Source organism: Fistularia commersonii, chromosome 4, assembly GCF_037954325.1.
Source record: "Fistularia commersonii isolate RoL2024-O1a breed Wild chromosome 4, RoL_Fcom_v1.0, whole genome shotgun sequence".
NCBI classification, from domain to species: domain Eukaryota; kingdom Metazoa; phylum Chordata; class Actinopteri; order Syngnathiformes; family Fistulariidae; genus Fistularia; species Fistularia commersonii.
Genome location: NC_141287.1, coordinates 14,122,391 through 14,148,206, shown reverse-complemented (window position 1 = coordinate 14,148,206; position 25,816 = coordinate 14,122,391). Strand labels below are relative to the sequence as shown.

The 25,816-nt window shown below is 51.0% G+C and overlaps 3 protein-coding genes across 8 annotated transcripts; 1 reads left to right on the top strand and 2 right to left on the bottom strand.

The window, feature by feature from the left end:
• Positions 1-134: 134 nt before the first annotated feature.
• On the bottom strand, positions 135-5,408 carry gpr39 (G protein-coupled receptor 39). The gene is made up of 2 exons (XM_086145451.1): positions 4,483-5,408; positions 135-910 (listed from the first exon to the last, which is right to left on the bottom strand). Exons 1-2 carry the CDS (start codon positions 5,276-5,278, stop codon positions 432-434), a joined length of 1,275 nt encoding a protein of 424 aa, XP_086001577.1. The 5' UTR covers positions 5,279-5,408; the 3' UTR covers positions 135-431.
• A 1,578-nt stretch (positions 5,409-6,986) lies between these two features.
• Positions 6,987-14,053, bottom strand: LOC147234778 (solute carrier family 35 member F5-like). Of its 6 annotated transcripts, none has more exons than XR_015106046.1 (15): positions 13,918-14,053; positions 12,858-12,993; positions 11,864-12,013; positions 11,712-11,771; positions 11,563-11,626; positions 11,129-11,322; positions 10,317-10,398; positions 10,154-10,241; positions 9,859-9,923; positions 9,639-9,743; positions 9,381-9,540; positions 9,215-9,305; positions 8,876-9,030; positions 7,415-7,700; positions 6,987-7,304 (listed from the first exon to the last, which is right to left on the bottom strand). XR_015106046.1 is itself a non-coding variant. In XM_086145447.1 (15 exons), exons 2-14 carry the CDS (start codon positions 12,984-12,986, stop codon positions 7,619-7,621), a joined length of 1,425 nt encoding a protein of 474 aa, XP_086001573.1. In that variant the 5' UTR covers positions 12,987-12,993; positions 13,918-14,053; the 3' UTR covers positions 6,987-7,304; positions 7,609-7,618. The 6 variants fall into 6 exon arrangements, 4 of the variants coding, with proteins under 4 accessions (XP_086001573.1, XP_086001575.1, XP_086001576.1 ...); XR_015106047.1 differs by having other exon boundaries at positions 11,129-11,319; XM_086145447.1 differs by having other exon boundaries at positions 7,609-7,700.
• An 877-nt stretch (positions 14,054-14,930) lies between these two features.
• On the top strand, positions 14,931-23,818 carry sympk (symplekin). Its single transcript, XM_086145446.1, has 27 exons — positions 14,931-15,032; positions 15,310-15,493; positions 15,790-15,855; positions 15,974-16,027; positions 16,644-16,717; positions 16,792-16,918; positions 17,068-17,317; positions 17,394-17,564; positions 17,686-17,925; positions 18,017-18,168; positions 18,252-18,402; positions 18,486-18,702; positions 18,782-18,932; positions 19,013-19,248; positions 20,059-20,140; positions 20,221-20,334; positions 20,431-20,578; positions 20,644-20,804; positions 20,900-21,008; positions 21,607-21,707; positions 21,793-21,883; positions 22,148-22,249; positions 22,414-22,601; positions 22,788-22,964; positions 23,055-23,138; positions 23,223-23,387; positions 23,463-23,818. The coding sequence occupies exons 2-27, from the start codon at positions 15,425-15,427 to the stop codon at positions 23,616-23,618; spliced, it is 3,636 nt and encodes a 1,211-aa protein (XP_086001572.1). The 5' UTR covers positions 14,931-15,032; positions 15,310-15,424; the 3' UTR covers positions 23,619-23,818.
• The last annotated feature ends 1,998 nt before the right edge of the window (positions 23,819-25,816 follow it).

Here is a 25,816-nt window from a genome sequence, read left to right as displayed (position 1 = left end):
CAGGCAGCAGGAAGTGTGAAAAAGGAAGTGAACAAAATAAAAGCACCGCGGGGGTGAATCACAAGATTATTATGTTAATGTGTTCATTGTTATTGAAAACGCACCAAAACATCCTGCAAAAAATAAAACTTGAGTTCCTGTTGTCTGCTGATGCTTTTATTTTCTTAAAAACAGGAAGTAGTTAACTTGGGGAAAAAAGGAGCTTGACGAATAGGTAGAACTGGAAGAAGAATGGGGAATAAATATCCAAAATGCATTGTAAATGGAAAAGAAATCCAGAAACTGCGGTGGAAGCCTCTGGAGTGGCGGGCCGCGGCCACGAGGGGGAACAGTTTCGGCCTGGCGGAGGGAGGAGGTCTCAAGGGTCTTTCTGGGGACGCGTTGGGGTAGAAAATCTTGGACAGGTGTCCTCATCCAAGGACACCGGGAGTTCACACGTCAGTCGCTGAAGGTGTTTCTGGACCCAGCTCCAAACTGAGGGCTGAGATGGGTTCCACCCTAGGGTCACTCTGCTTCTGGAAGCTCTGGGGCGCTGGCGGAGGTTCAGGCGGAGGCTCGGCGGGTAGCGGTGCTGCCCTGCTGCGCCGCAGAGACCTGACCAGCAGTGGGCGCAGAGAGCGTGCAGAGGCGGCACCCTGAGAGTTCTGCAGCGTCCGCTTGTTGGCGTGCTGGATGGTGAGGCGGCAGCGGAGCACCTGGATGAACACCTGCCGGAACTGGCGCGACGACAGGTTGTAGAGGAAGGGGTTGAGGACGGAGCTCAGGTAGAAGAAGCTGTCGGCCAGCGGGTGGAGACGCACGTAGCTGCGGAAGTACAACGCGGACCAGTGCGACTTGGGCACAGCAGCCATCATGACGCGGCGGATCTGGTTTGGCAGCCAGCAGACCATCAGGGATCCGACGATGAGACCTGGTGACCAGACACAAACATGTCAAGCTGTTTTAATTTTGACATAATGGGACTTCACGTAGAAATCATTTGCAAATTGAGCTGCTTCCTTTTATTTTGACGTGCACTTCCCTTGTGTGGAACATCCCATTGCACCGAGGGACCATTTCAATCACTTCTTCCTCTTCTTTCTCCATTTATGAGTTGCCTTTCCCTTCAGCGAGGAAACAAATGGTACATTCCTCAATGCTAAGACTACATGTACGGGTTTGACTCCAACTGGGAACTCTCTTTTGGGCACAGGCTGGGATCTAAACTGGACGATGGGCTCCTTTTCTCTTTAGCTTAGCACAGTGTTGACAGCTACCATAAAGGCTCAGCTATCTGCTTGTCTTCTGGCAATCAGGACATTTTACCATACCACATTACCAAGTGTACTTGACCCATGTACTACACAAGACTACTTTACAAATACCACACATGTACTTCCCATAACTAATACATGTACTTCAGGGGACTACTATGTGTACTTCACACATGGTCTACATCTCCTTCACAGAACTACTACATGACTCCACACATGGTCTACATGTACTTCACACATGTATGATATATACCTTATAGGACTACTACATGTACTCCACACATGCAGTAACCGTGGTGATGTCTGATCCCGATAAATCAAAGTGGAAGAGAAGCGGTGATTCTGCTGAGCCTCCACGAGGTCCCCTCGGCATTCTTCTATGATTACCGTGCACAGCGTTCTTATCTGCTCCAGGTCCAATGGGCCGGTGCCTCCTGATAAGGTTCTCCACATCCCAGAAGGAGAACATGTTCTCAGAGGAAGTGAGTCATACTGTTTTTTAATGATTCATCCGAGCGTCCGCAGTGAATCAAGGACCTCTCACAGCCTCGTCAGGCTCCTGAAAAAGTTCCTGTCCTAAAAATTTCTCCGGTTGTGCAAGTGGAACCACCTCCTGAGGAGCAGGGGGGCGGTTGTCTACCAAGGTGGGGGCTGAGGAGCTTCCGGTTCAATGAGGCTTCGCAGTGAGTTTCATCTAAGAAGGGGCGGGGCTTAGCTTTAGTGAGGAGGTGAGCCGCCGTTACAGAGGACATTCTGGAGCCTCCCTGGCTCCCTCAAAGTTCAACCATCAGGAGTCCTTCTGCTCGACACGGGACCACACAGCCCTCTTGGCCAGGGAACATCTCAGGTTCCACCAGGCAGGAGCTATAGAACATCTGCTTCTACATTCTTGCCAAAACCTTCTTCTCATGGCAAGTGGACTTGATTTTTTTCTCTTGAAGATGTTTCTGCAACCCATGAAGTGGAAGGATGAATAAATGAATCCTCAACTCCAGAAACTGAGCAGGGTCGAAACAATCAGCAAGAAAGAAAGTGGTGATGGTACAGTCCAGTGGCCATAACGTCACCATGATGTTATGGTCCAGAGATGGTACAGTCCAGTGGTGGCACGCTCCAGTGGTGGTCCAGCCCTCCTGGAGGTAAAGAACATCTGCCAGACCCTTTGTTTCTCCTGAAACTCCACCATTGGTCTCTCACTTGCGCCTCATGATGGTTTCCTCAGCCAAACCTTCTTCTCATCATCACCTCTGTATGTCCTCTTTCTCTCTCTGAGCGGCTTAGGCCTCTCTGACTTCAGGGGCTAATTAAAAGCCGAGAACATCCTCGTTAAGTTCCCTCACCATCCGGAACAGAAGGTTAATTGTCTCTGATGTGTGTGTGTGTGTGTGTGTGTGTGTGTGTGTATGTCAGCCAGTCTTCATGATAGGAATATTAATATTGTTTTGCCGCCGTCGGCCCCTTGCCTGGTGATCTTTGAACCCTCATTCGTGATTGGATGAGCGAGCAGGAACGGATTAACTAACCAAGGTTAGAGGTTAGTGAACACAGGCTACAAGTTAGCGAACATAGGCTAGACAATAGCTAACAGAGGCAATCTAACAAGAGGTAAATGACTAAGGTAAGTAACTTCATAGGCTAGAAGTTAGAAAACAGAGCCTAGAAGTTAGCTAACAGAAGCTAGCTAACTAAGTTTAGAAGTTAGAACTCAGAGGCTAAAAGTTAGTGAACAGCAGGTAGAAGTTAGCAAACAAAACTTAGAAGTCGGTGAAAAGAGGTCAGAAGTAAGTGAACAGAGGTCAGAAGTAAGTGAACAGAGGCTAGAAGTTAGAAAACCTAGGCTAGAGGTTAGCTAACAGAGGCAAGAAGTCAGCCACCAGATGATAGACATTAGCTAACAGGCTAGAAGTTCATTGACAGACAATAATAGTTAGTTAACAAAGAATAGAAGTTAGCAAACAGAGGCTAGACGTTAGTGAACAGAGGCTAGAAGTTAGCTAACATACATTAGAAGTTAGCTAACAAAGTAAACAGTGAGCAAACAGATGCTAGAAGTTAGCAAACAGAGGCCAGAAGTTAATGAACATAGGCTGGAAGTTAGCTAATGAGCTGCTGCCTCTGTTCCACGTTGAGACGAGTGGACTGCCTATGTTTACCTGCGCAAATGGCAAAACTAGGAGCTGTAAATGCTAACGAGACATCGGGGACAGGAAACCAAAGGAAACATGGAAACTCAGCAGAGACATCCTGTGGTCCAGGAAAGAACTACAAGTCTGGACTCCATTCTCTTTCTCCTCACGAGAAGAACTTAACGGAGGTTCCTTCAGAACAACACCCTGCGGAACCATCTGGAACCATCTGGAACCAACGGGAGCACTGGTGCTCCACCACGGAGGAGGCACCTAATGATTCTGGAAGCTGCGCTGAGACGTTCAGAAGGTCCTGGTGGAGCCGTGAATGTTCTCCACAAAGAAAGCAAGCTTTCCTCTGCACCCTCAGATTTTCATGGCCGCTGGGAGAGGGAATGATGACATCACAGCACAGACACCATTTTTGTAGTTCTACAGGCTGACCATAAGAAACACCTGAATCAAGGGCTGAATAAAACACTTACAGGTCACCACACCTAGAAGCTAGTTAGCATGTGCTAACTCATGTCATGTATGATGGGCATGTGTGTGCATGCGTTCATGTGCACATGTCAATATTCAAGGACCAATCAACATGCAGCCTCATTTCCAATGAGTGAATTCGGAAACACACACTCTACAGCGGCATTGGCTGCGTGTGTGTGTGTGTGTGAGACACACAAATCCACTTCAATTTGTGTTTGGCAGCTGTAAAGTGTTTTTACTGCTGATGTAAACAGAGTTAGATGCTGTCAGACATGTTTACACAGCAATACACAGAGTGCTGCAGTGATTCACATCCACACTTTACTTGAAGTTATTTTTCAATGACTTTTTAACGATCCCAAATAAATATGGACGTAGCGATCTCACTCAGTGGAATTTAGACATGTGAGTGAATGAATTCATTCATCCATTCATCATCCGCGCCACTCATCCTGCGCTCATTGGCAGGGAGCGCTGTGATTGGACGAGAGGTGGGGTTCACCCTGGACGAATCAGATGGCACCATTCAGAACACAGGCATTAAATGTAGGTTAACATGGTTCCTTCTTCAATTGACCACTAAGGGGGCGTCTACTCACGCTCTTCTTCACACTCACCCAGAAAGATGATGGTCTGCTTCCTGGCCATCTTGACCTTCGAGCTCTCGTGCTTGGGTGCCCTCAGCCCAATGCCACCACTGCCGCCATCCTGCGCCGCCATGGGCCGCCGCAGCACCAGGATCATGGCGCGGCACATGAAGGCCACGCCCACGAGGACCACCATGTACACGCAGAACGCCACGAAGATGCTGACGCGGTACATCATCCAGCGCTCCTTCAGGTTAGTGCAGAATGTTAGGTTCTGCGCCGGCGTATCCGCCGCCGGCGGGATGTGGCCCTGCGTTCCCGTGGCGACCAGCAGCGGAAGCGCCACCAGCGCCGACACCAGCCAAGCAAAGGCGATGAGGCCGGCGGTGCGGCGCCCGGCCAGCGCCTTGAACCTAAAGGGATGGCAGATGGCAGTGTAGCGCTCGAAGCTTAGCGTAGCCACATTGAGGATGGTGGCGTAGCTGCACGCCTCGAACAGGAAGTTGTAGATCTTGCAGGCGGCGTCACCGCCGGACGCCGACGTGAAGGGGAACCAGATGGCACTGTAGAGCTCCACCGGCATGCCGATGAGGAGCACCAGCAGGTCGGAACACGCCAGGCTCACCATGTGGTCGGTTACGTTGCGCTGGAGGTAGCCGTTGCTCCTCAGGACCTGCGTCACCCGCACGGTCACGGCATTCCCCACGATGCCGGTCACCAGGATCACGCTGTAGAATGTGGTGAGGAACACCTTCAGGCCGTAGCTGGGCTCCAGCAGGCTCCAGTCCTTCTCCAGCCGGTCCAGGTCGTCCGGCTCCTCGTCCATGGCTACGGGGACGAAAGTCCAAACGGGATCTTCGCGAGTTTCGACGGATCCTGTCCGAGGCAGGAGGAGCAGGTCATCGCCTGGAGAACGTCCAACTCCAGTCAGGTCCTCCTCGTCCTCTCCGAGGTTTTGCTCCGCCAGCAGACATTCCTCCTCCCCCGGCCGGGGAGGGGCAGTTAAAAATTAAACAGGGGGAGGCCCTTATCTCCTCCACCCGGAGGTGACCTCCGTGTTTTCTTTTCTGCTCCTAATGAAGATCTGGACGTTGATAAGACGGGAAGCGTGGAGCATTCTGCCTTCATAATTTAAAAGGTTGATCGCGCTTCTGCCTGGCAGCCAGAAGGTCCCCGGTTGGATTCCCGCATTCTAATATGGAGTCTCCATGTTCTCCCCATGTCTGCGAGGGGTTCGTCAGAGTTCTGTTGGTTCCTCCCACAGTCCAAAAACATGCAGGAAAATCACTTGAGACCCAAAACTGTTCAGACATGTGAAAGAGAGGGTGAATGGTTGTGTTTCCATGTGAGGCCCTGAACTGGTTCCAGGGTGAACGCCGCCTCTCGACCAATCACAGCTGGGATAGGCTCTGCCCCCCTGCTGCCCCGAGTGCGGGATGAGCGCTTGAGAGATGAACGAACTAATGAACGTTTCTCGTCTTGGGGGTTAATTTCCAGCTTTGGGTTCCTCCAGGACACCAGGAGAGAGCATCTGGAACACGTCACTGTTTATCATCATTCAGACGCATGCATACACACACACACACACACACACACACACACACACACACACACACACACACACACACACACACGTCTGCGCACCCTCAAACTGTCCACTCGTCCTCCCAATGGGAAGTGAACAGTCTGATAAGAGGCGCCCACTTCCTGTGACTCACTGGAGCTTGTGGTTCCTCAAAATGATGAAAGGTGATGAAGATGATGAAGAAGACGGGTCCCGACAGCGAGGTTAAGGCCGTCCGCATAGAAAACAAAGGGTTTATTTGTACAATCAGATTTATTGATTTATGATTGATGGGCTAGTGATTTGCACCTCGCCTGTGAGCCACTGCCGTGGTAACGGGCGCCAGGTAGGTATGTGCAGCTTGACCTTTCAAAATAAAAGCCCACTGAAGCAGTACTTTCTCCTTGATAGGAGGAGGAGGAGTTTTTTCAGATGTTTCTTCTAAAACATAAATGTTCAGTGTGAGGATCAGCACCAGCAGCAGGAGGAAGTGAGGTCCAACAGGAAGTGGAAGTTGCCCACTTCTGAGGAACGTTCTGGACAGGAAGCAGCAGTTTCGGGACTGTTGGATGATTTACAAGTTGGGTCTCCAAACCAGGAAGCGGCGAGAGAACTTCGGTGAGAGGCTTCTTGAAGGTTCTGGAGAACCTTCAAGGCTCTGGAGGTCTGTGGGACATTCTCCAGACGGGAGGGAACATCAGAAGAATCTTCTCTGAATTTTTTCCCCCTATCACTTGCAGGTAGTTAGCTTCATTCAGAAGATTAGCCGCGAGCTAACACAACAGTAAGGTTATCAAATAGCATCGTACTAACACTGCTATCGTTCATAGATGCTGCTAACCACAAGTGTGAGCATCGGCATGAACCCAAACCTTGTGAACATCAGTCAGAGGAGAACATCAGGCATCATCAGGAGGAGAATGTGGTCAACCAAGATGGAGGCAACTGGGACAAACTATCAGGCAGGAAGTCACATGTCTATAAAAACATTTATTGAGATGTTTTCAAGTCAGAGGGTTGATTCGCTACACAGGGGGAGGAGGAGGTCCGGTCATCGCCGATGACCTCTGCTCAGTCCACAAACCTGAAGGTCCTTTTCAAATGTAGAAAAAAAAAAACCAAAACAAAAAAAAAACAAGGCTCCTCTGACGGCGGTGAAGGCAGAAATAAAAGGCAGGTAAAAAAAAAAAAAAAAAAACAGGAAGCTGGTCCCAACGCCGTGGAGAATAAATAGTGACTGAAGGCACCTGGAGCTTCAGACGACATCTGGACAGGCCACGTCAAAAACCTGGAGACCGCAGAAAAACCAGCCGTGAGCAGGCAGGGTCAGACCCTGTGATTGACAGGTGATCCTGGACCACACCAGATAGTTTGATGGCGCCCATAAACATCTATCACCTTCTAGATCATCTAAAGCTCAATGTGGGATCTTCATCATCACCACCCAGCCATGGTCTCCTCCGTCAGCAGGATGAAGACCAGACGTCCATTGCTGCACTTAAATATTTATTTGAGCACCATCTTGCCCCCCGGCACACTCAGCACCACGTCCAAACACAGACAGATGGGAACCATCACACACACACACACACCTCCTCCTCCTCAGGAGCAGAGGCCTCCTTCCTCCGCAGACACAGTGTGAAGTGGAATCAGACTCTCCGTTAGCTCGCCGTCCTCAGGGAGCCTGCAAACACACAGACACACACACACACACACGACTGCTCTTCATCTCATCGACCACTAGAGGGCGCCGGAGCACAATGAGTAAACTGGAATGAAATAGATTAAATAAGTGCTGGAGACAAAAGGGAAAATATTTGAAAAATTATTTAAAAATATATTAAAAAAAAATTGTGATAGTGTTGATACCGTTTGCTGGTGTATCAAACTAAGTTTCACCGTTAAAATGAAAACGCTATGAATCCATTCCAGCGCCTGGTTTTATGTGGTTTTAAAGAAAAATGTTCTTAAAAATAAAAAAAAAAATATATAGAAAATAAGAATGAAGTGGTTTTAATCATTGTATTAACCTTGAAGAAGAACAAAGACGGCGGTGGAGGAGGTTTGGGGAGTTTTTCCGTGTATCACTCTATCCTTAACTTGGCCCCACACATAAGCAAGCGTTGCTAAATGTAACTTTGCAACACTTTACGGCTTCTTTTCTTTTGGGGTTTTCCCTTCAGGTATCCCCACAGCGAATCAACCCTCTCCATCTGCACATATTCACTGTATCCTCCTCTCTCACACCAACTACCTTCATATCCTCTCCCACTATGTCCCAAAATCTTCTCTTTGGTCTTCCTCAAGACCTCCTGCCTGGCAGCTCCAATTCCAGCATCCGTCTACCAATATATTCTCTATCCCTCCTCTGTACATGACCCAACCATCTCAGTCTGGCTTCTCTGACCTTCTCTCCAAAACATCTAACATGTGCTGTTCCTCTGATGGACTCATTGCTGATCCTTTCCATCCTGGTCACTCCCAAAGAGAACCTTAATATCTTCATCTCAGCAACCGCCAGCTCTACCTCCTGTCTTTTCATCACTGTAACTGTTTCTGGGCCATACAACATCGCTGGTCTCACCACTGTCTTTTACACCTTTCCTTTCCTTCTGGTCTTGTATCACATAGTAACCCTGACATTTTTCTCCACCCATTCCAACCTGCTTGAACCCATTTCTTTACCTCTATTGCACTCTCCGCTTCTGTGACCCTAAGTACTTGAAATCCTCCGACTTCTTGATCTCCACTCCCTGTAGCCTCGCTGTTCCTCTCATTCACAAACATTTATTGTGTAACTCCTAAGTTGATGCGTTTCGAAAAAAAAAGACACACAGGCACACGAACGCACGCACACACCTCTGGCCACGGTGCTTCCTGCAGACGAAGGCGTAAACCCTCCTCATCCCCACCAGCACGGGGTCCCAGTTGTTGTAGTGGCACAGCAGCGCTGCGATGAAGAAGGAGAGGAAGACGGGGACAGCGCCGGCGAAGAACAGCCACGAGAAGCGTACCTGATGCGCGCGCGCACACACACACACACACACACGATAACGAATAACTTACTTTTTATCTTGTATAGCAAAAAGTAGTCTTTTCCTCCTTGTTTTTCTTTTTAGAATCAGCCCTTTTTGAAGGCATCCACCAGAAGGCCTCCTGCTAGAACATCCCTCCCTTCTCCTTCGTCTCAACGCTCACCTTCTGCATGCAGATGTCGGCGATGATAGAGAGCGGGATGGTGAGGCTGAGGGCCAGCGTCCCGATCAGGGAGGAGGTGAGGAAGCAGCCCCTGCAGACACACCGGGTCACTTTTGGATACGCCAGAACATTCTAGGGTTCTACAAACACAAGCGGAGGTCCTCACCAGAGCCAGAGGAACTCGGATAGGACGGTGCCGATGAGGCCGTTGACCAGGATGAAGGTCCAGACCAGGCGGCTCGGCAGCTCGAAGGCCTCGAAGCCGGTGTAGTGGAGCAGCAGGAAGCCCGGCCACAGAAGCAGCAGGTTGAACAGGCCCACAAAACCTGCACACACACACACACACACACAAAAACACACAGCTCCTGAGTGGTGTTCTGAAGCTTCTGTAAGAGGTCAGGGTGGATCGAGCGGGAGGTCCCACCGAAGAACATGGGGATGTCTAGCTTATCCTCGCGGTCCACACGCCGCTTGATCATCACGATGTAGACGGCGTAGAGCACGGCGCCCGCCAGCGACCACAGCGAGCCTGCAAGAGCAGACACACACACACACACACACACACAGAGCTTACTTTTTGTAAGTCGCTTTGGATAAAAGCGTCTGCCAAATGACTAATGTAATGTTGATGTTGCCGTGGTTACCTACGACACCCTTCTCCTCTGGGTCGTCCATGCTGGAGAGGCTGACCAGGGCGACGCCCCCCATGCTGGACGGAGAAAAGGGACAGAGTTAGTGACATCGTTAAAAAAAAAAACGGGAAATTAGAATCAGGAAGTGGATTGTCTTCATGACCAGGAGATGGTAATCACCCCCCCCCCATCCTTGATCTCCAGGAGGTTTGGAGAAGGTTGGGGATTTCTGGACCAGGAGACCTTCTGAACCCCGGAGCTCAGAGCTCTAAATCTGCTCCTGAGCCGAGCTGACAGCGGTGATCACCTGAGGGTGACGGCCAGCAGCTTGGACAGGGTGAAGCGGTCGCTGCTGTTGCTGGGGAAAATGGCCGCCAGGATCAAGGTGAAGAGGCCTGAGGAGCAACAGGAGGAGGAGTTAGTCTTTCTAAAATTTGTCCTTCTGGTAAGGCTGGTGGCGGCAAGCTGACCTGAGGTGGAGGACAGGATATTGACAATGGCCACCTGCGTGTCGGAAAGCGCCTCCTGGTAGGACAGGTTTGCCAGGAACCACTGGGGGGTGGACAATCAGATGGTCGGTCTCACATCCCATAATAACAACAACGCCACCGGCTGTTACCGGAAACAGACGGACACTCCACAGTGTGTGCCCGAGAACAGTTGAGGATCAACCCTTAAATCCACCGTTTTCTCAATGGAGCTCTGTCAGTCCAGCAGCAAACAGGAAGTGATTTAAAAGAATGAACCAATCCGATAGGGGCTGCGACAAAAAAAAAAAAAAAAGCTGCTTTCAGACAGAACCGTCCATCTGAAGCTCCGCCCTCAAAAACAAACCACCAAAGAAGGAGAGGAGGGAGTTCTGCATTTTGGGAATCACCGTGGACCATTTATCTTATCCCTGCACTGCTTCGCTGTGTGAAGATCCCCATTAGCCGTGAGCTCATCGCACTTTTGGTCCAAAATGTTCCTCTGTGCGCCCAGGAAACCCCTCTGAGGTGTAGCAGGACAGAAGAGCTTGGACCTCTTTGGCACTTCAGTTTCTCCAAAGAAATCATCTGACCAGTGACCAGCATGGCTTCATGTTGCTCTGTGGTCCTCAAGAAGTTCATATAGAACCATACAAAAACCCCAGATGGTTCTGGGACCTGAGGTCCCTGGTCCCTCTGCTGTCCCAAATCACTGCCTGGAAAGGTTTGAGGACCTAAGAAAAGTTCCTGCGGCGAGGAACCGGTCAAAGAGGCAGAAGAACCTTGAGTAAAGCACAACTGCTGAGATCACTGACCACGAAGCAGAAGAAGAAGCTGATCTGGGCCACATCGGAGATGGTCATCTTGCCCACCGTCCGTATGATGGCCTCATGGTCCTTGGCCGCCGAGTAGGACATGCGTGACAGCTTGGCGTCCAGAGCCTGGGTGGACGGCAGCTGGCGGACCTCCAGGATGTTACTGAAGCGAACACGCTGCTTCCTGCCGGCTGCTGGAGACCATTAGCAGAGAAAGAGAGGAGGAGCAGAAATAGAAGGAGAAGAGGAAGAGGGGTCGGAGGAGAGGAATAAAGGAGGAATAGGAGAGGAAATACAAGGAGGAAATGAAGAGGGGGAAGGAAGAGGAGGAGGAGATCCACCTTATTCCTTGTAAATCAATCCTGACGTCTGCAGATCTCCTGCAGATCTCAGTGTCCATCATGGACAGGTTGTCCGCCGGGCGTCGTGCTCACCGTCGCCGCGGGAGACCTCAGCGGTGACGTCCTGGAAGTGGACGGGGACGTACAGCGGCTCGCTCTGCACCGGGACCAGACGGGCGGTGACGTGAGGGGTGGACGCCGCCTGCGCCGGCACCAGCCCTCACATCACCATGACTACATACCAGCGTGTCACCAACAGAGTCGCCGCCATTGCGGGAGAAGTAGGCCTCGGCGTCAGCGAACTGCGGGGAATAGGGGGCGCACGTTACTTCCACTTCCTGAAGTGTGTGTGCATGCGTACATGTATATGTATGTGTGTGTGTGTGTCACTCACGAGCGCGGCGTGCCTGCGCCTGAGGGAGCCCGTGCACTGCTGCCTCCACGGCCTCCATAGCAGGAAGCCCAGCAGGTAGAGCACGAACATGGACGTCTTGGTGAAGGTGCTGAAGAACGGCTTGTTGTAGTCCTGGTGCTTGAAGATGTACTGCAAGCGAGCACAGATACTGCAGTACTACTATGGATGTGCACCACAAACCGTCCTTGAGTACACAAGGACTCAAGGTAATACTGCAGTATTACTGCAAACCTAGATGTGTACTGCAAGGACATTTACTGTAGTATTTCTGCCAGCCAAAGTGTGTACTAAAAGTACTACTGCGAGCCTGATGGCTCCTGCAATGACAGCTACCCAGTATTACTGTGTACATGAAGGAGTACTACGAGGACAGTTACTGCATTAGTATGTACTGAACATTTCCTTGTAGAGGCTGGTGAGTCACGTATACAAGAAAAAGGAATATTTGGATATGTGGATGGATGTAAGGATGAATGTAATGATGGATGGATGAATGTTTATGAATTCATAGATGGATGTAAGGATGAATGAATGAACAGATGTATGAATTAATGAGAAAAGGATGGATGACTGAATGGATGGATGAATTGATTAATAAATAGATGAATGAACGGCCTTTTTTACACATGAAACAAGCAGACGCAGATGAAGAGAAGTTGAGAAAAAACATGGATGTTGGACTTTCACATTGAATGGAGGTGCATGAGGTAATGTTTACACAACTTTATCTACACACGCACGCACACACGCACACACACACACACACACACACATGCCTGGATCAATATCTCTGTGTCTCCAGTTCTTTCACCTCATGACAGATCCCGCTGCTTTTCCCGGACGGCGCTAACAGGTGAATGCCGGGAAAAGCAGTGGGATCCACCACCAGGCCTCAGCCCAGGGTGGACACACTCATCCTCCTGCCCACCAGCAGATATGGAGGAGGAAGATGAAGATGAGGAGAAGCACTTACTGAGGTGAGCTCAGAAGAGGCCACCCAGATGACATCCACCAGCAGCAGGATTAACACCCCCAGGAGCATCCGCCTCCTCTGACTGCTGCTCTGAGAGCCCATCCTCTTCATCATAAACACACACTCCATCGGGGCGCTGCATGCACAGGACACACAAACACACACACACACACACACATCAAAATGCCTGGGCTAAAGCACCATATGCAGATGTCTAATACTTCACAGATTATTGATCTGTTACCATCTGTCATTTGTTACAAACGTTTAGCTAGGTTGCAGACTGTCGAGCGTTTGTGTGTGAAGTTGTGAACACACACAGACGTGTGTATATATACACACTTATGTATGTATTTTTGATACCTGACAATACCTTAACATTTTAGTATATGACCTTGGCATGCATTGGTATTGGTTTGACGTGTGTGTGTGTGTGTGTGTGTATACACATGTATGTATTCCAGACATTCATGTGAATAAAGACAGTTTTCCCTCTTTCTGTGCAGAGAAATTAAACCCAGTGCAGCTTTTTGGATGTGAGGGCAAACTGTGTGAGATACTTTAAGTACACCCTCAAGAGCGAGCACACACACACACACACACACACACACACACACACACACACACACACCTGGGGCTATGTGAGAGAGGAGAAACACACAGGATCCAGTATTTCAACCCTCAAGACGGGTCCTTCAAAAAATATGTAAATAAATATACACATATTTATCAAGTGACAGGGTTAGTGTTTCTACTGTGACAATATATATTAGCATATTATGGGATGTTGTCTGTTAGCTACACCACCGAAAGGTGGTAAAAGTATGTATAGAACATAAAGAGTAATGAAACAATGTAATCTGTAATCCGATTACCCAGAGGAGTCACTGAGGGAGTGAAAACATGAACGCGTGAATATTTCACGTCACGGTGGAGCGACGGAGCCTAGACGGCTCTCCGACGCGGGGCTGTGAGTGCTGGGGGTCGAGAGGTGTAGCTAGCCTGGCGCTAGCCTCGGTTCGGGACCGAGTAGCGGTGGACCGAGGCGGTCGGGTTTTACCTTGGAGCAGCAGAGCGGGGCTACTGATCTGGCGCCATGTCGGTCCCGAGTCCCGAACCTCGACCCGGCCGCGGTGGTTCGCCTCCCGCAGACGTAAACATCAGCACAGTCTCCACAGGGTCAGGTGACATCACTTATGGATGCCTTCTTCTTCGGTGGTGCAGCTAGCAGGCAGCCACGCTACCGCTCAGATGGGTATAGCGCCACCTAGTTGATCGGAGGTGCAACATTACATTACATTACATTACATTACATTACAGTCATTTGGCAGACGCCTTTATCCAAAGCGACTTACAAAAAGTGCAATTCAGACAGTTGCGACAGTTGGACGATTTTGGGGTTGTAATAATATGACGATTCAGACGATGCAACGAAATTCTTACTTTGTACCTCACACCAGACGAATGGCCCTGCACGATAAGTCTGTGGAGGTTCTCAGTCATCAGGGTCATGGTGAATATTGGTCGAAATCTTCTTGTCGTAACAGCTGGACTTGAATTTCTTCTCTTGAATTGACAATAACGATTACACTCGATCACTTGACACCACACAGCAGTAAATTTTCACCAAATAATAAATACTAACTCAGAAAAAGAAATATTATTATAAATGTAGGAGGCAGATTAAAGTGGGTCTTTTGTTCAGCAGTCAATGTTGTCAGCGGAGTTCAGGAGTCGGACATCCTATGTGAAAAAACTAAAAGTTCATCCATCCATCCTTCATCTACAGCTTATCCTGGACTTGGGTCGCGGGGTGCTGGAACCTCTCCCTGCTGTCATTAGACGAGAGGCGGGTTCTCCCTGGACCAGGAGACTATAGGCCCACAAAAAGATAAACACAGCTGTTCACCCTGTCATTCTCACATCATGTATAAACACAGAACCTTCCACACTTTCAGTCACACGTTTGGACAATGTCGGGGCTCAAATGAACCTCCTGCAGGTTGATCATCTGTAATGAGTGGTTCATCGCTCCTCCGCTGGGTGGCGCTGCCGGGCCCGATGCAGCAGCGACGACGCCAGTAGAAGAAGAAAGACGCGCTCCAGAATGGCAACCTGTCCGCCTACGGAGCGGAGTTGTTGTCACTGAATAGCCCGGCGGTTCCACGGCCAGCGGTGAGTCGCCGCCGGGAACCCTTCGGAATCGCCGTCCCCGCGCCTCAGTGGCCCGGCCCCGGGGGACACCGCTGTCCGCTGGCCGTCACTGGAGCGCTGCACTCTGTTAGCATATCGCTAGCATGCTAACGTCAGCTAGCGATAGCTTAAGTAAATGAAACCCATTTTTTTTTCTTTTAAATCGTACTCCCTTGTTTTTAACCACTCAAATGAATGTTTCATGGATTTACTAGAGATGGAGGGGTTTTAATTTTCGTTTACTCGGCTTTGTTTACAGTGAGCAGGCTAAAAGGCAGCTACCCATCGTTAGCACGGTCTCAGGTAGCCGGTACCCCCCCCCCCCTCCCTCCAGGAGGTCCAGCACCATGCAGTCCACCTAAGAGGAACCCGGGATGGAGTTCTCCGCCCAGGAGGGGGAGTCGGAGACCCCCCACGCCATCAACATGACAACCAGTGAGAAGGTAGGGGATCCTGATCAGAGGACACATGGAGCACTGGATGCTTCTCACTTAGTGCATGTGTGCGAGAGTCTAGGAGATTAATCCATAGGAGGAATGCAAAAAATAAAATCTCACCTGAAGACAAACTCGAAATTGTTTCAAAAGTGTGCACGACACTGCAGAGATGTTTAAAAGAGGACGGTTTCGATGGAGGCAGGTGATTGACTGGGAAATGAGGAAGCGTCATGAATGTAAAGTAGATGCAAGTGATCTCCTGTCTCATTCCTGGTGTGTGTGTGTGTCTTTCTTCCCCCAAGGTGGTGGATCTTCTCAACCAGGCGGCGTTAATTCCCACAGATGAAAAGCTGGCTGTCCTCAAGCAGGTCAGGATCTTCTCTCTGAGGAGGGAAAGCTGTTAAGAGATCCCCCAGCTTTTGTTTGTCAGAGCTGAAGTAGAAAGAGTGAGAAGCTTTAGGACTGACCACGACTTGTCTTCATCAGGTCCAGGAGCTCATCATCAACAAGGACCCATCTCTTCTGGACAACTTCCTGGACGTGAGTGAGGGCTTCCTTTCCACTTATTTTGGAATCTAAATTGTTCTTTCTAAGGTCAAGTTTGCTCAGAAATACAGGAAATGTGGGCAATTATTCCTTGGCATTTTCTTCTCTACTTCCTGTTTTTGGATGGTGATCTCCTCCCAAGGGTTGGATTTATTTCCCAACTTTTGGCTGCATTTTTTTAAGATAATCAAATGATTCCATCCATTTTCTGTCCCTTCTCTAAAGCTTTAGGCTGGTTTCTGCTGGACTAATTTTTATTTGGTAGCTCATGGTAGCACGGTTAGCGCCTCCTCTGTGATAAGGTCCCTGGTTAGATTCTCACAGGGGCCCTCCCCGTGTGGAGCCTCCTTGTTCTCCTTATGTTTGCGTGGGGTTTCTTAGGGTTCCTCCCACAGTCCAAACACTTGCAGGAGGTTGAGTGGAGACCCTACATTGTCCAGACGTGTAGACGAGAGGGTGACTGGTTGTCTACATATGTGGTCCTGTGATTCTTCCTCCATGACCTGAGTGCAGGATAGGTGGTACAGATGATGAATGGATTGTGGTCATATGGTCTAACAATGACCTTGAAGGGCTGCTGGCTGTCATTCTATGGTTCTGGTCCCTGCAGGAGATGATCGCCTTCCAGACAGACAAGTCCATCGAGGTCAGGAAGTTCGTCATCGGCTTCATCGAGGAGGCCTGGTGGGTCTGCGCTCACGCTCCTTTCCACCGGTGCACTTTCTCCGTCCTTCTCACGTTACTCCTCCCGTTTTCAGCAAGAGAGACAATGAGCTGCTTCTGCGGCTCATCGCCAACCTCAACATGCTGCTGCGAGACGAAAGCGTCAACGTGGTGAAGAAGGCCATCCTCACCCTCACGCAGCTTTACAAAGTCTCCCTGCAGGTAGCCAGCACACACACACACACACACAAACACGTCTTGGTTAATGTGAGAAGATCCAATGTTGGTCTTGAAGAGGTGCTGTAGCTCTGCCCATCACACCCACATGGGTCTGCTGACCTGTCCATCCATGACCTCTGTGTGTGTCCCAGTGGCTGGTGCGCTCAAGGGCCGTGTCCGAGATGCAGGAGGCCTGCTGGGACATGCTAACCCAAATGAAGGGGGACGTCCTGGCGCTGCTGGACTCGGAGAACGATGGCGTGCGCACTCACGCCATCAAGTTCACGGAGTCCCTCATCGTCACGCTGTCGCCACGGACCGCCGACTCGGATGTGCCCAGGCGGCAGGAGGGCGACGTGAGCCTGGACAAAGTGCCCAGAGACCACCCGTACATCCGCTATGGTGCGTACCCCGCCATGGCGTCTGCTGGTGACGCTATGTGTCCACGGCGTCATGTGACCCACCCTGTCATCAACAGATGCGCTGTGCGATGAGGGGAAGGTGGCTCTGGACAAGCTCCTGAAGTTCATGGTGCACCCGGCCATCTCCAGCATCAACCTGACCACGGCGCTGGGCTCGCTGGCCACCATTGCTCGCCAGAGGCCCATGTTCATGTCGGAGGTGGTGCAGGCCTACGAGACACTGCACGGTCAGTCCTGGACTCATGTCGAGCAGCCGCTTGTGATTTTTAAAGTAGCCGATCACGGTTGATGTGTAGAAGGCGAATCAGAATGTCTACATGAAAGTCGGTCCGTTTGTGGAACCTCCAGCCAACCTGCCCCCGACGCTGGCCAAGTCTCAGGTGAGCAGCGTGAGGAAGAACCTGAAGCTCCACCTTGTGGCCGTCCTCAAGCACCCCTGCAGCCTGGAGTTCCAGGGCCAGATCAGCACCCTGCTGCAGGACCTGGGCATGCCACAGAGCGAGATCGCGCGGTCCACGCCTCCCGCCAGGGACCAGCGCAAGAGGCCCCGCCACGAGCCATACAGTGAGGGCAAGAAGGTCAAGATGGGTGAGCAGCGCAGAACGGAACATCAGCAGCACCAGGAAACGCTTTTCTCCTGCTCAACGTGATCAATGTCGGGTGTCTTCACCGCCACCAGAGCCCACCCTGATGGAGGACGACGAGGACAAGGAGGAGCCGGCTCCCCTCTCTGCACCAAAACCAACCGCTGCCCCGGCGGCCCAGTCTGCCATCGACCTGACAGCTGAGTTCCTGCGGCCGCTGCTCAACACGGAGAATGTAGCCAACCTGGTAAGCGGTGGTCGGCGCCTTCTTTGATGCCCTTCCAGCCAGGAGCAGGTCAGGTGATGTAATCTCTCTCTGTCCCCCATCAGGTCCTCATTAGCATGGTCTATCTGCCCGACATCATGCCAGCGTCCTTCCAGGCCACTTACACGCCAGTGGAGTCGGCCGGGACAGACGCGCAGATCAAGCACTTGGCCCGGCTGATGGCCACACAGATGACAGCAGTCGGGATCGGACCAGGTCTGTTGGGAGAACCCAGATTACTAGGTGTGTTCCAAATGTTGGTGGATCTCCATGGTGACCTATGAAGGTTGTGTGCGCAGGCCTGGAGCAGTGCAAGGCCAGGGACGGGGACGTGGGCAAGGACGAGGATGAGGACACCGCAGCGGGGAAAGACCTGCTCATAAAACGGAAAGTCCCCGTCATGGTGGGACAGGCCATCTCCGTCGTCGGGGGCTACGCCGACAAGGCCCCGCCCGCTGAAGCCCCCGCTGCTGTCAAGAGGCTCCCGGAGCCCATCCTGCCCTCGGCTCAGGCCAAGTGAGTCCTGTTACCTCGGAGACATCACAGTGAGCGTGAAGCTCTGAGAACCTCTGAGCTGACATGTCCGCGTCATCAGGTTGGCGGGCGCCGGTGGCAGGAAGAAGGTGTTCCGCCTGTCCGACGTGGTCCAGCCGCTGTCGGAGACGCAGATCGAAGGTCTTGCCAACAAGACGGTGAAGCGCATCCTGCACTCAGAGAAGGCCATCGCCCAGAGCGGCATGTCCCACGTGAGTCCGACCTCCAGCTGTACAGAAAGTCCTCTGTGGCGATGGTGGCAGTGGTGATGAAGGTTCTGATCTCTGACCAGGTGCGAGTGAAGCTGCTGTCCCGCTTGGTGACCCAGTTCGAGGGCTCCATGAAGGAGGACGTGCTGGAGTTCATCCTGGAAGACATGAGGAGCCGCAGCGAGCTGGCCTTCTCGCTGCTCTACCAGGAGTACAACAGCTACCTGAGCCAGCTGCCGTCGGGTTTGCTGGACAGCTATGACCACTGCCTCTTCACCCTGCTGTCGGGCCTGCAGGAGAAACCGGAGCAGAGGGATGGGTGAGATCATCTTTGAAGGCTGACTGTCAGGCTTCTGTCAGGCTTTAGCTTTTAGCTTCCTCCACCTACCTTCCTGTCCTCTTCCCCTCCATACATAACTTTCCTCTCTGGTTTTCTTCTAGACCTCCTCAAACCTCAGCATCCTTCACTAGGATGGACCCAGATCTTCACGGTCCCTCCTCTGTCTAACTTTACCTCCAGACCATTTAACATTTCCATATTCCTCACACCCAAAAAATTCCTCCACATCTTCATCTCTGCCTTCTTTCTTCTCCTTTGTGTCTCCAAACAAGACAGCATGGCTGGTCTTACCTCCATCTTTAACCTTTTTCCTTTTTTTCTGGCTGATGCTCTTTTCTTCATACATTCCTCTACCTCTTCATCGTCTCCTCTGGACTGTTGACCGTTGGTACATCTTCATCTCCCCTACAGTCTCACTGTTCCACTTGGGTTCCTCTCATTCTCACTCACTCACTCACTCACACACACACATTCTCTCGCTGCTGCTGACCTTCACTCCCCTCCTCTGCAGAGCATACCCCCATCCCTGTAGCTGTTCCCCGTCTCCTACCTGGTCTCACTATAAATCGCAGTATCGTCTGCAAACATCATCACGGTCCATGAAGTTTCCTGTCCATCTCCATAGCAAAACAAGGAGGGGCTCAGAGCTTCTCCCATATGTAGTCTGACCTCCAACTTGAAATCCTCCATCACACCTCCACCTTTCCTTCTGGCTCGTTCGGTTTCAACACGCCTGATACGTATTGATTGATTGGTAACCAGTCATTTTCGTTCCCCGTGTGTTTTCAGGCTCTTCACCAAGCTGGTCCTGGAGGCCCCCATCATCACAGAGTCGGCGCTAGAGGTCATCCGGCGTTACTGCGAGGACGAGGTAGGTCCCCGGGACCGAGTCCGCCGTGTCCATCCTTGACCTCCTGTCCCCATGTCTTAACCTCTGCTCCCGTCCCCCAGTCTCGGGTGTACCTAGGCATGACTACACTGAAGGAGCTCATCGTCAAGCGCCCGTCCAGACAGTTCCAGTACCTCCACGTGCTCCTGGACCTCAGCTCCCACGAGAAGGAGAAGGTGCCCCCAATGGAGACGTCTCTTGTAAAGTTATCACAAGAGCCTAGGTGACATAGGGGGGAGTCACTGACCACGGTGAACCTCTGGTGTATGCAGGTCCACACCACAGCACTGGCCTTTCTGAAGAGGATGTATGAGAAGGACCACCTGAGGGACTACATCGAGAAGTTCGCCCTCAACTACTTGCAGCTGCTGGTCCACCCCAACCCGCCATCGCTGCTGTTCGGCGCCGACAAAGACACAGGTGCGTGACGCCTGGGTTGTCTGTGATGTCCTATCCAGAAGATCCTGATAGCGTCTCTCCGGCAGAGGTGGCGGCCCCCTGGACGGAGGAGACGGTGAGACAGTGTCTGTTCCTCTACCTGTCCCTCCTGCCTCTCAACCACCGTCTGGTCCACGAGCTGGCGTCAGTCTACACTGAGGCCATCGCCGACATCAAGCGCAGTGTCCTGAGGGCCATCGAGCAACCGGTGGGTGAACCTTTGGGATTTTCACCCGGATACTTCCAGGGTGTGGTTTGGAGCGAGATTTTAGAGTGTGACATGCGGTGTCCACGTTGTGACAGATCCGGGGGATGGGGATGAACTCTCCCGAATTGCTGCTGCTGGTGGAGAACTGTCCCAAAGGAGCAGAGACCCTGGTCACCCGCTGCCTGCACATACTCACCGACAAAGGTACACGGACCATTCACCATTTAAAGTACCACCACAGCAGTACTGAATAGTGATTCTCTCGGTATTTGAAGTACTGTTACTGCAGTATCAACTGCAGTGATTCTGTCAGTATTTAAAGTTTTGGAGTACTGGAGTTATGGATTCTGTTTGTATTTAAAGTACTGGCACTCCAGTATTAACTGTGTTGATTCTGTCAGTACTTGAAGTACACAGGTTTGCAGTATTCCCCATTAATTCTGTCAATATTTGAAGTTAGTTACCGCAGTACTGATTCTGCCAGTGCTTATTACGGGTACCACAGAAGTGACAAGTGATTTTTGGCAGTCTGTTGCTGCAGTATTGGTGATAACGATTCTGTTAGTATTTAAGGTACTGGTACCACAGTATTGAGAAGGGATTCTATCAGTACTTATACTCTAGTATTTACTGGGCTGCTTCTGTCAGTACTTAAAGTGCCTCCAGCGAGTTTTGACTGTTGATTTTATATTTGAAGTTACTCTTACCGAGATACTGACTGTGTTGATTCTGCCAGTGCTTAAAGTACTGGTACTGCAGTACTTAAAGTACGGGTATCACAGTATCGCCCCTCCTCCCCCAGTACCTCCGTCTCCAGAGCTGGTTGAGCGGGTCCGAGATCTTTACCACAAACGCGTTCCTGACGTTCGCTTCCTGATCCCGGTCATCAACGGCCTGGAGAAGGTATGCAGACCATCCAGGGAGCCAGCTGGACCAGGGGGTTGGTGGTGCTTCTCCACTCACGGGGTCCTTCTCTCCTGTCCCACAGAACGAGGTGATCCAGGCTCTCCCCAAGCTAATCAAGCTCAACCCTATCGTCGTGAAGGAGGTGTTCAACCGCCTCCTGGGGACCCAGCACAGTAAGAACCCTTGAGCTCCTCCAGCATGCCTAGGTGGACCTTCGTGTTTGCCCTGTTGAAGCCCAGTGCTATTGCAGTTGTAGCTGTTGCCATGACAACAAGACCTTCAACAAGGCAATCTTTTTATCGAGGTCATCCGGCAGCTTCGGCTAAGTGTAGAAAAACACCCACACCTCCTCTTTTGAAAGGGTTCCTGCTGTTCTGCTCTGTCTGTTACCTCCACCCTTCCTTAGAAATATGAACATGCTCCTCTGTGTCTTCTAGGCGAGGGCAGCTCCTCTGTGTCACCTTTGACCCCAGGTGACCTTCTGATCGCCCTCCATAACATTGACTCCACCAAGTGCGACATGAAGTCCATCATTAAAGGTGTGTTTGAGTGTGAGCCGCCGTCACTGAGAAGGTGGACAACCACCGGACAGCACTTAAACTGTCCCAAAGGTCTCCCAAAAGTAGGAGGAGTCATCTGGAGAGGACCTGAATCAGAGATCTGGAGTAGTATGTGTGTCTGATGCTGTGTGTGTGTTGTGCAGCCACCAACCTGTGCTTCGGTGAGAGGAACGTGTACACGTCGGAGGTGCTGGCCGTGGTGATGCAGCAGCTGATGGAGCAGAGCCCCCTCCCCATGTTGCTGATGAGGACCGTCATCCAGTCGCTCACCATGTACCCCCGTCTCTGCGGCTTCGTCATGAACATCTTGTCCCGCCTCATCGTCAAGCAGGTCCAAGCCCCTGTCTGTGCATGGAAGATCCCTTCTTGTGGTGTTGCGTGGTTCCTCCAGGCTAATGGTTCCCATAGACTACCATGCATTGAGCTAAGCTAACTAGCAGGAGTAACGCGATACGGAGGACATGTATCTTCTCAAACTCCGGAATTCGTGTCGGTCAATAGCCTATTTCCTCCCCAGGTGTGGAAGTACCCCAAGGTGTGGGAGGGGTTTGTGAAGTGCTGCCAGCGGACCAAACCTCAGTCATACAGCGTCCTGCTGCAGCTGCCGCCGGCCCAGCTGAGCAGCGTGTTTGAGCGTTGCCCAGAGATGAGGGAGCCGTTGCTCCACCATGTACACTCCTTCACGCCCCTACAGGTAGGGACGGGTCCCCCAGGCAACTATCTCCACTTCCTGTGTCTGTCTGATTGTCTCCTCACGACCTGCCTGCCTGCCTGTGTGTCACAGCAAGCTCACATCCCGGCCTCCATCATGGTTGTCTTGGAGGCCAGCAAGAAGGAGACCAAGCCTACAGAGACTGGCGACAAAGAGGTGAAACTTTGCCCACAGGACAAATATCAAATCAAGTATCTTAGTGCCTAATTCCCCCCCCCTTCGGTTCCAACCGTCGACCAGATGGAGTCTGTTCCCGCTCCTGCCGCCTCCATAGAAGAAACAGGTGCCGAGGCGGCACCGGTGATCCAGCAGAAGGAGGGCGATCTGCGGGACGATGAGGAGCCAATGGAGCAGGAGGAGGCGGTGGCTGAGGCCCAGGAGGAAGCAGCTCCCTGCATCTCTGAGGTGGGGAAGGAAAGGAGCTCCTCGTGAAGAGCACTCGTCACTTGGGGGTTGTAAACCCAGCCTTGTCATCTGCAGGTGGACTCAGCCAGAGGCGGAGAAACGCCCTCCCCCGAGCCGGAGCCGTCTGAGGAGCCCATGGAAGTTCACGAACCGGAAGAGGTGCAGCAGGAGCAGGTGGAAGAGGCCGACGCTGCGGTGGATGCTGAGCCTGGAACCAAGGAGGCGGACTGAGCTTTGAGGACAAGACTGGGACGTTCTGCTCCGCAGCCAGTGATATCTGTAAAGGAACTCCCTCTGTTGTTTTTTTGTACCTGTAGAAGACTTATTTTCAGTACCTTCCCTGGCTGACATTGGAAAATAAAAATCAATTCTGTTCATTGCCCGGCCTGTGCTTCAGGACCAACAGGGTTGGAACTGTTGTCTGTGAAACTGATGGGGCCCTTTGTCATTGATCTCTCCGGAACGCCACGACTTTCTTCCCAGAGATGGGTTTTTGAAAGCAGGACAAATGGCCTGTTTCCATTCAAAAAGTGATGAGTGTCATTTAGAGTTCCTTAACTTCTTTTTTTTATATAACAAATCAGACGAATCAAAAGGAATACTTATTGGTGCATCATTCTCATCATGAACCCCATTCTTTCTTGGTTGTTAGCATCCTTGGCAGGGGGGATTTAACCTTGTTTGAACCAACACTGGGTTCCCGCCCTTGTCCTGACATTTATCATTATCAGCCTCCCCTTTTACCAACAGTCCCGGAACACCTAACAGCCCTCACGTTGGACTGTTTTCTAAATCATGAGGATGTTCCTTCCCCCCCCAAAACCAGAGAGGAACACCAGGCTTAGACACCTTAGCAGCACTGCTTCAGGGAACCAGGAGTTTCTACCCAGATGGAGCATCATCTGGTACCTGTATGTGGACTCCAGTCAACTATGAAGTGAGAAAGGGGAAGCTGTGAAATTACACGGGACGCACAATAAAGTAAGGATTACATCACTTCCAGGGTTACCTACTGTGAAAGCTGTGTTGTCACAGCCCAATGACCCTCAACCCTCTGTGAACAGGAAGCTCTCTCATCAAACAGGACTGCAGAGACATATTCAGTGAGCTGCGATCCCCCAATCAGGACCAGTATGGTGGTTCTCCACCAAGTCACGATTCGGATTATGACCGGATTGGTCATCGCCGTAAAATTGATCTTGTCTTTTTACAGGTGGCCCCATTTTGTACCAGAGGTCTATTTGTCACTACGTAGCACTGTCCTCTTGAGGTGAATGAATTATCAAAAATAAACAGTGAATGCTGAAGACAAGCTGCTGATGAGCTTTTCAAATTTATTTCGGGTACGTTGAGATCCGCAGGAGGAATGCTACTCTGACTTGGTTCCTCTGGATTGAACTGGGCAACTCAGACCAAAAAACGGTCAAGATTTATGCATGGCGCTACAGGCAAAAGAGTACATTGCTTTTAGGTCCCTTGACCCGAGTCTTAGTCCAACGTTCCATGATTAAAATATGCCAACATACGACATAAAAAGATTTGCCTGTATGTGTAAGAATAGCAATTATGTGTACAAAACCCCCATTCCCAGTATTATAAGGTCTATTAGTACTAATTCAATAGGCATCATCTGGAAGTTCAACATGAAGAGTAGTATCATAGGTGGCATGATCCCGTCACTCTTGGCACTCGGTTGGGTCATACGGTCTTAAATGACATTGCAGTTGCCCAGAGTACACACTGGGGAGGAGCCAGCTGTGATGACACCACGAGGAAGCACATGGTATCTGTGAATGGACAATGTTCTGGTGGGAATCCAAAAAGGGTCGCTTGCAAGGAGGGAGGTTTAGGAACCGCATCCAGACCCATTGGCTTTGCTGGCAACACAGAAGATGCTGCAGAATCAGCATCTTTTAGGGTGGCATTAGATGTTCCTCAAAAGATGCGGTAACCAGCTTTTGATACTCTTTCTTCTGTCTTTTCTTTTATGCTGAGTCCTTTGTGTTTCTCAGGACCATGGGGACGCTTACACAGTACAAGGGAACTACATCCGGGGCCTCGAGGCTCAGCCCCGACCGCAGAAGATGCTGCAGAATCCGCGTTTCTTTTGAGGGGAAATGAGATGCTCCTCAAAAGAGGAAGCGAGCAGATTTTCAATTTGCGAGTCTTTGATGTTCATGTGGACCAGCATGACCTCTGCACAGCCCCAGCGGTCACACAAGTCTTTGTACACCTTCTTATCTAGGTCTTTGAAATTTTTCTGCGTCACCACAAACTTAACATCCTTCACCGCATACCATATCTGTTCGGACAGTCTCTCGATGATGGGCTGGAAGTTGTCCACGGCTGTGTTTACTTCTGCCTCGCTGAACGTCCGGCAAACCAGCTTCTGTACAAAAACCCGGACGGCCATTCTTCTCATGTCCCTC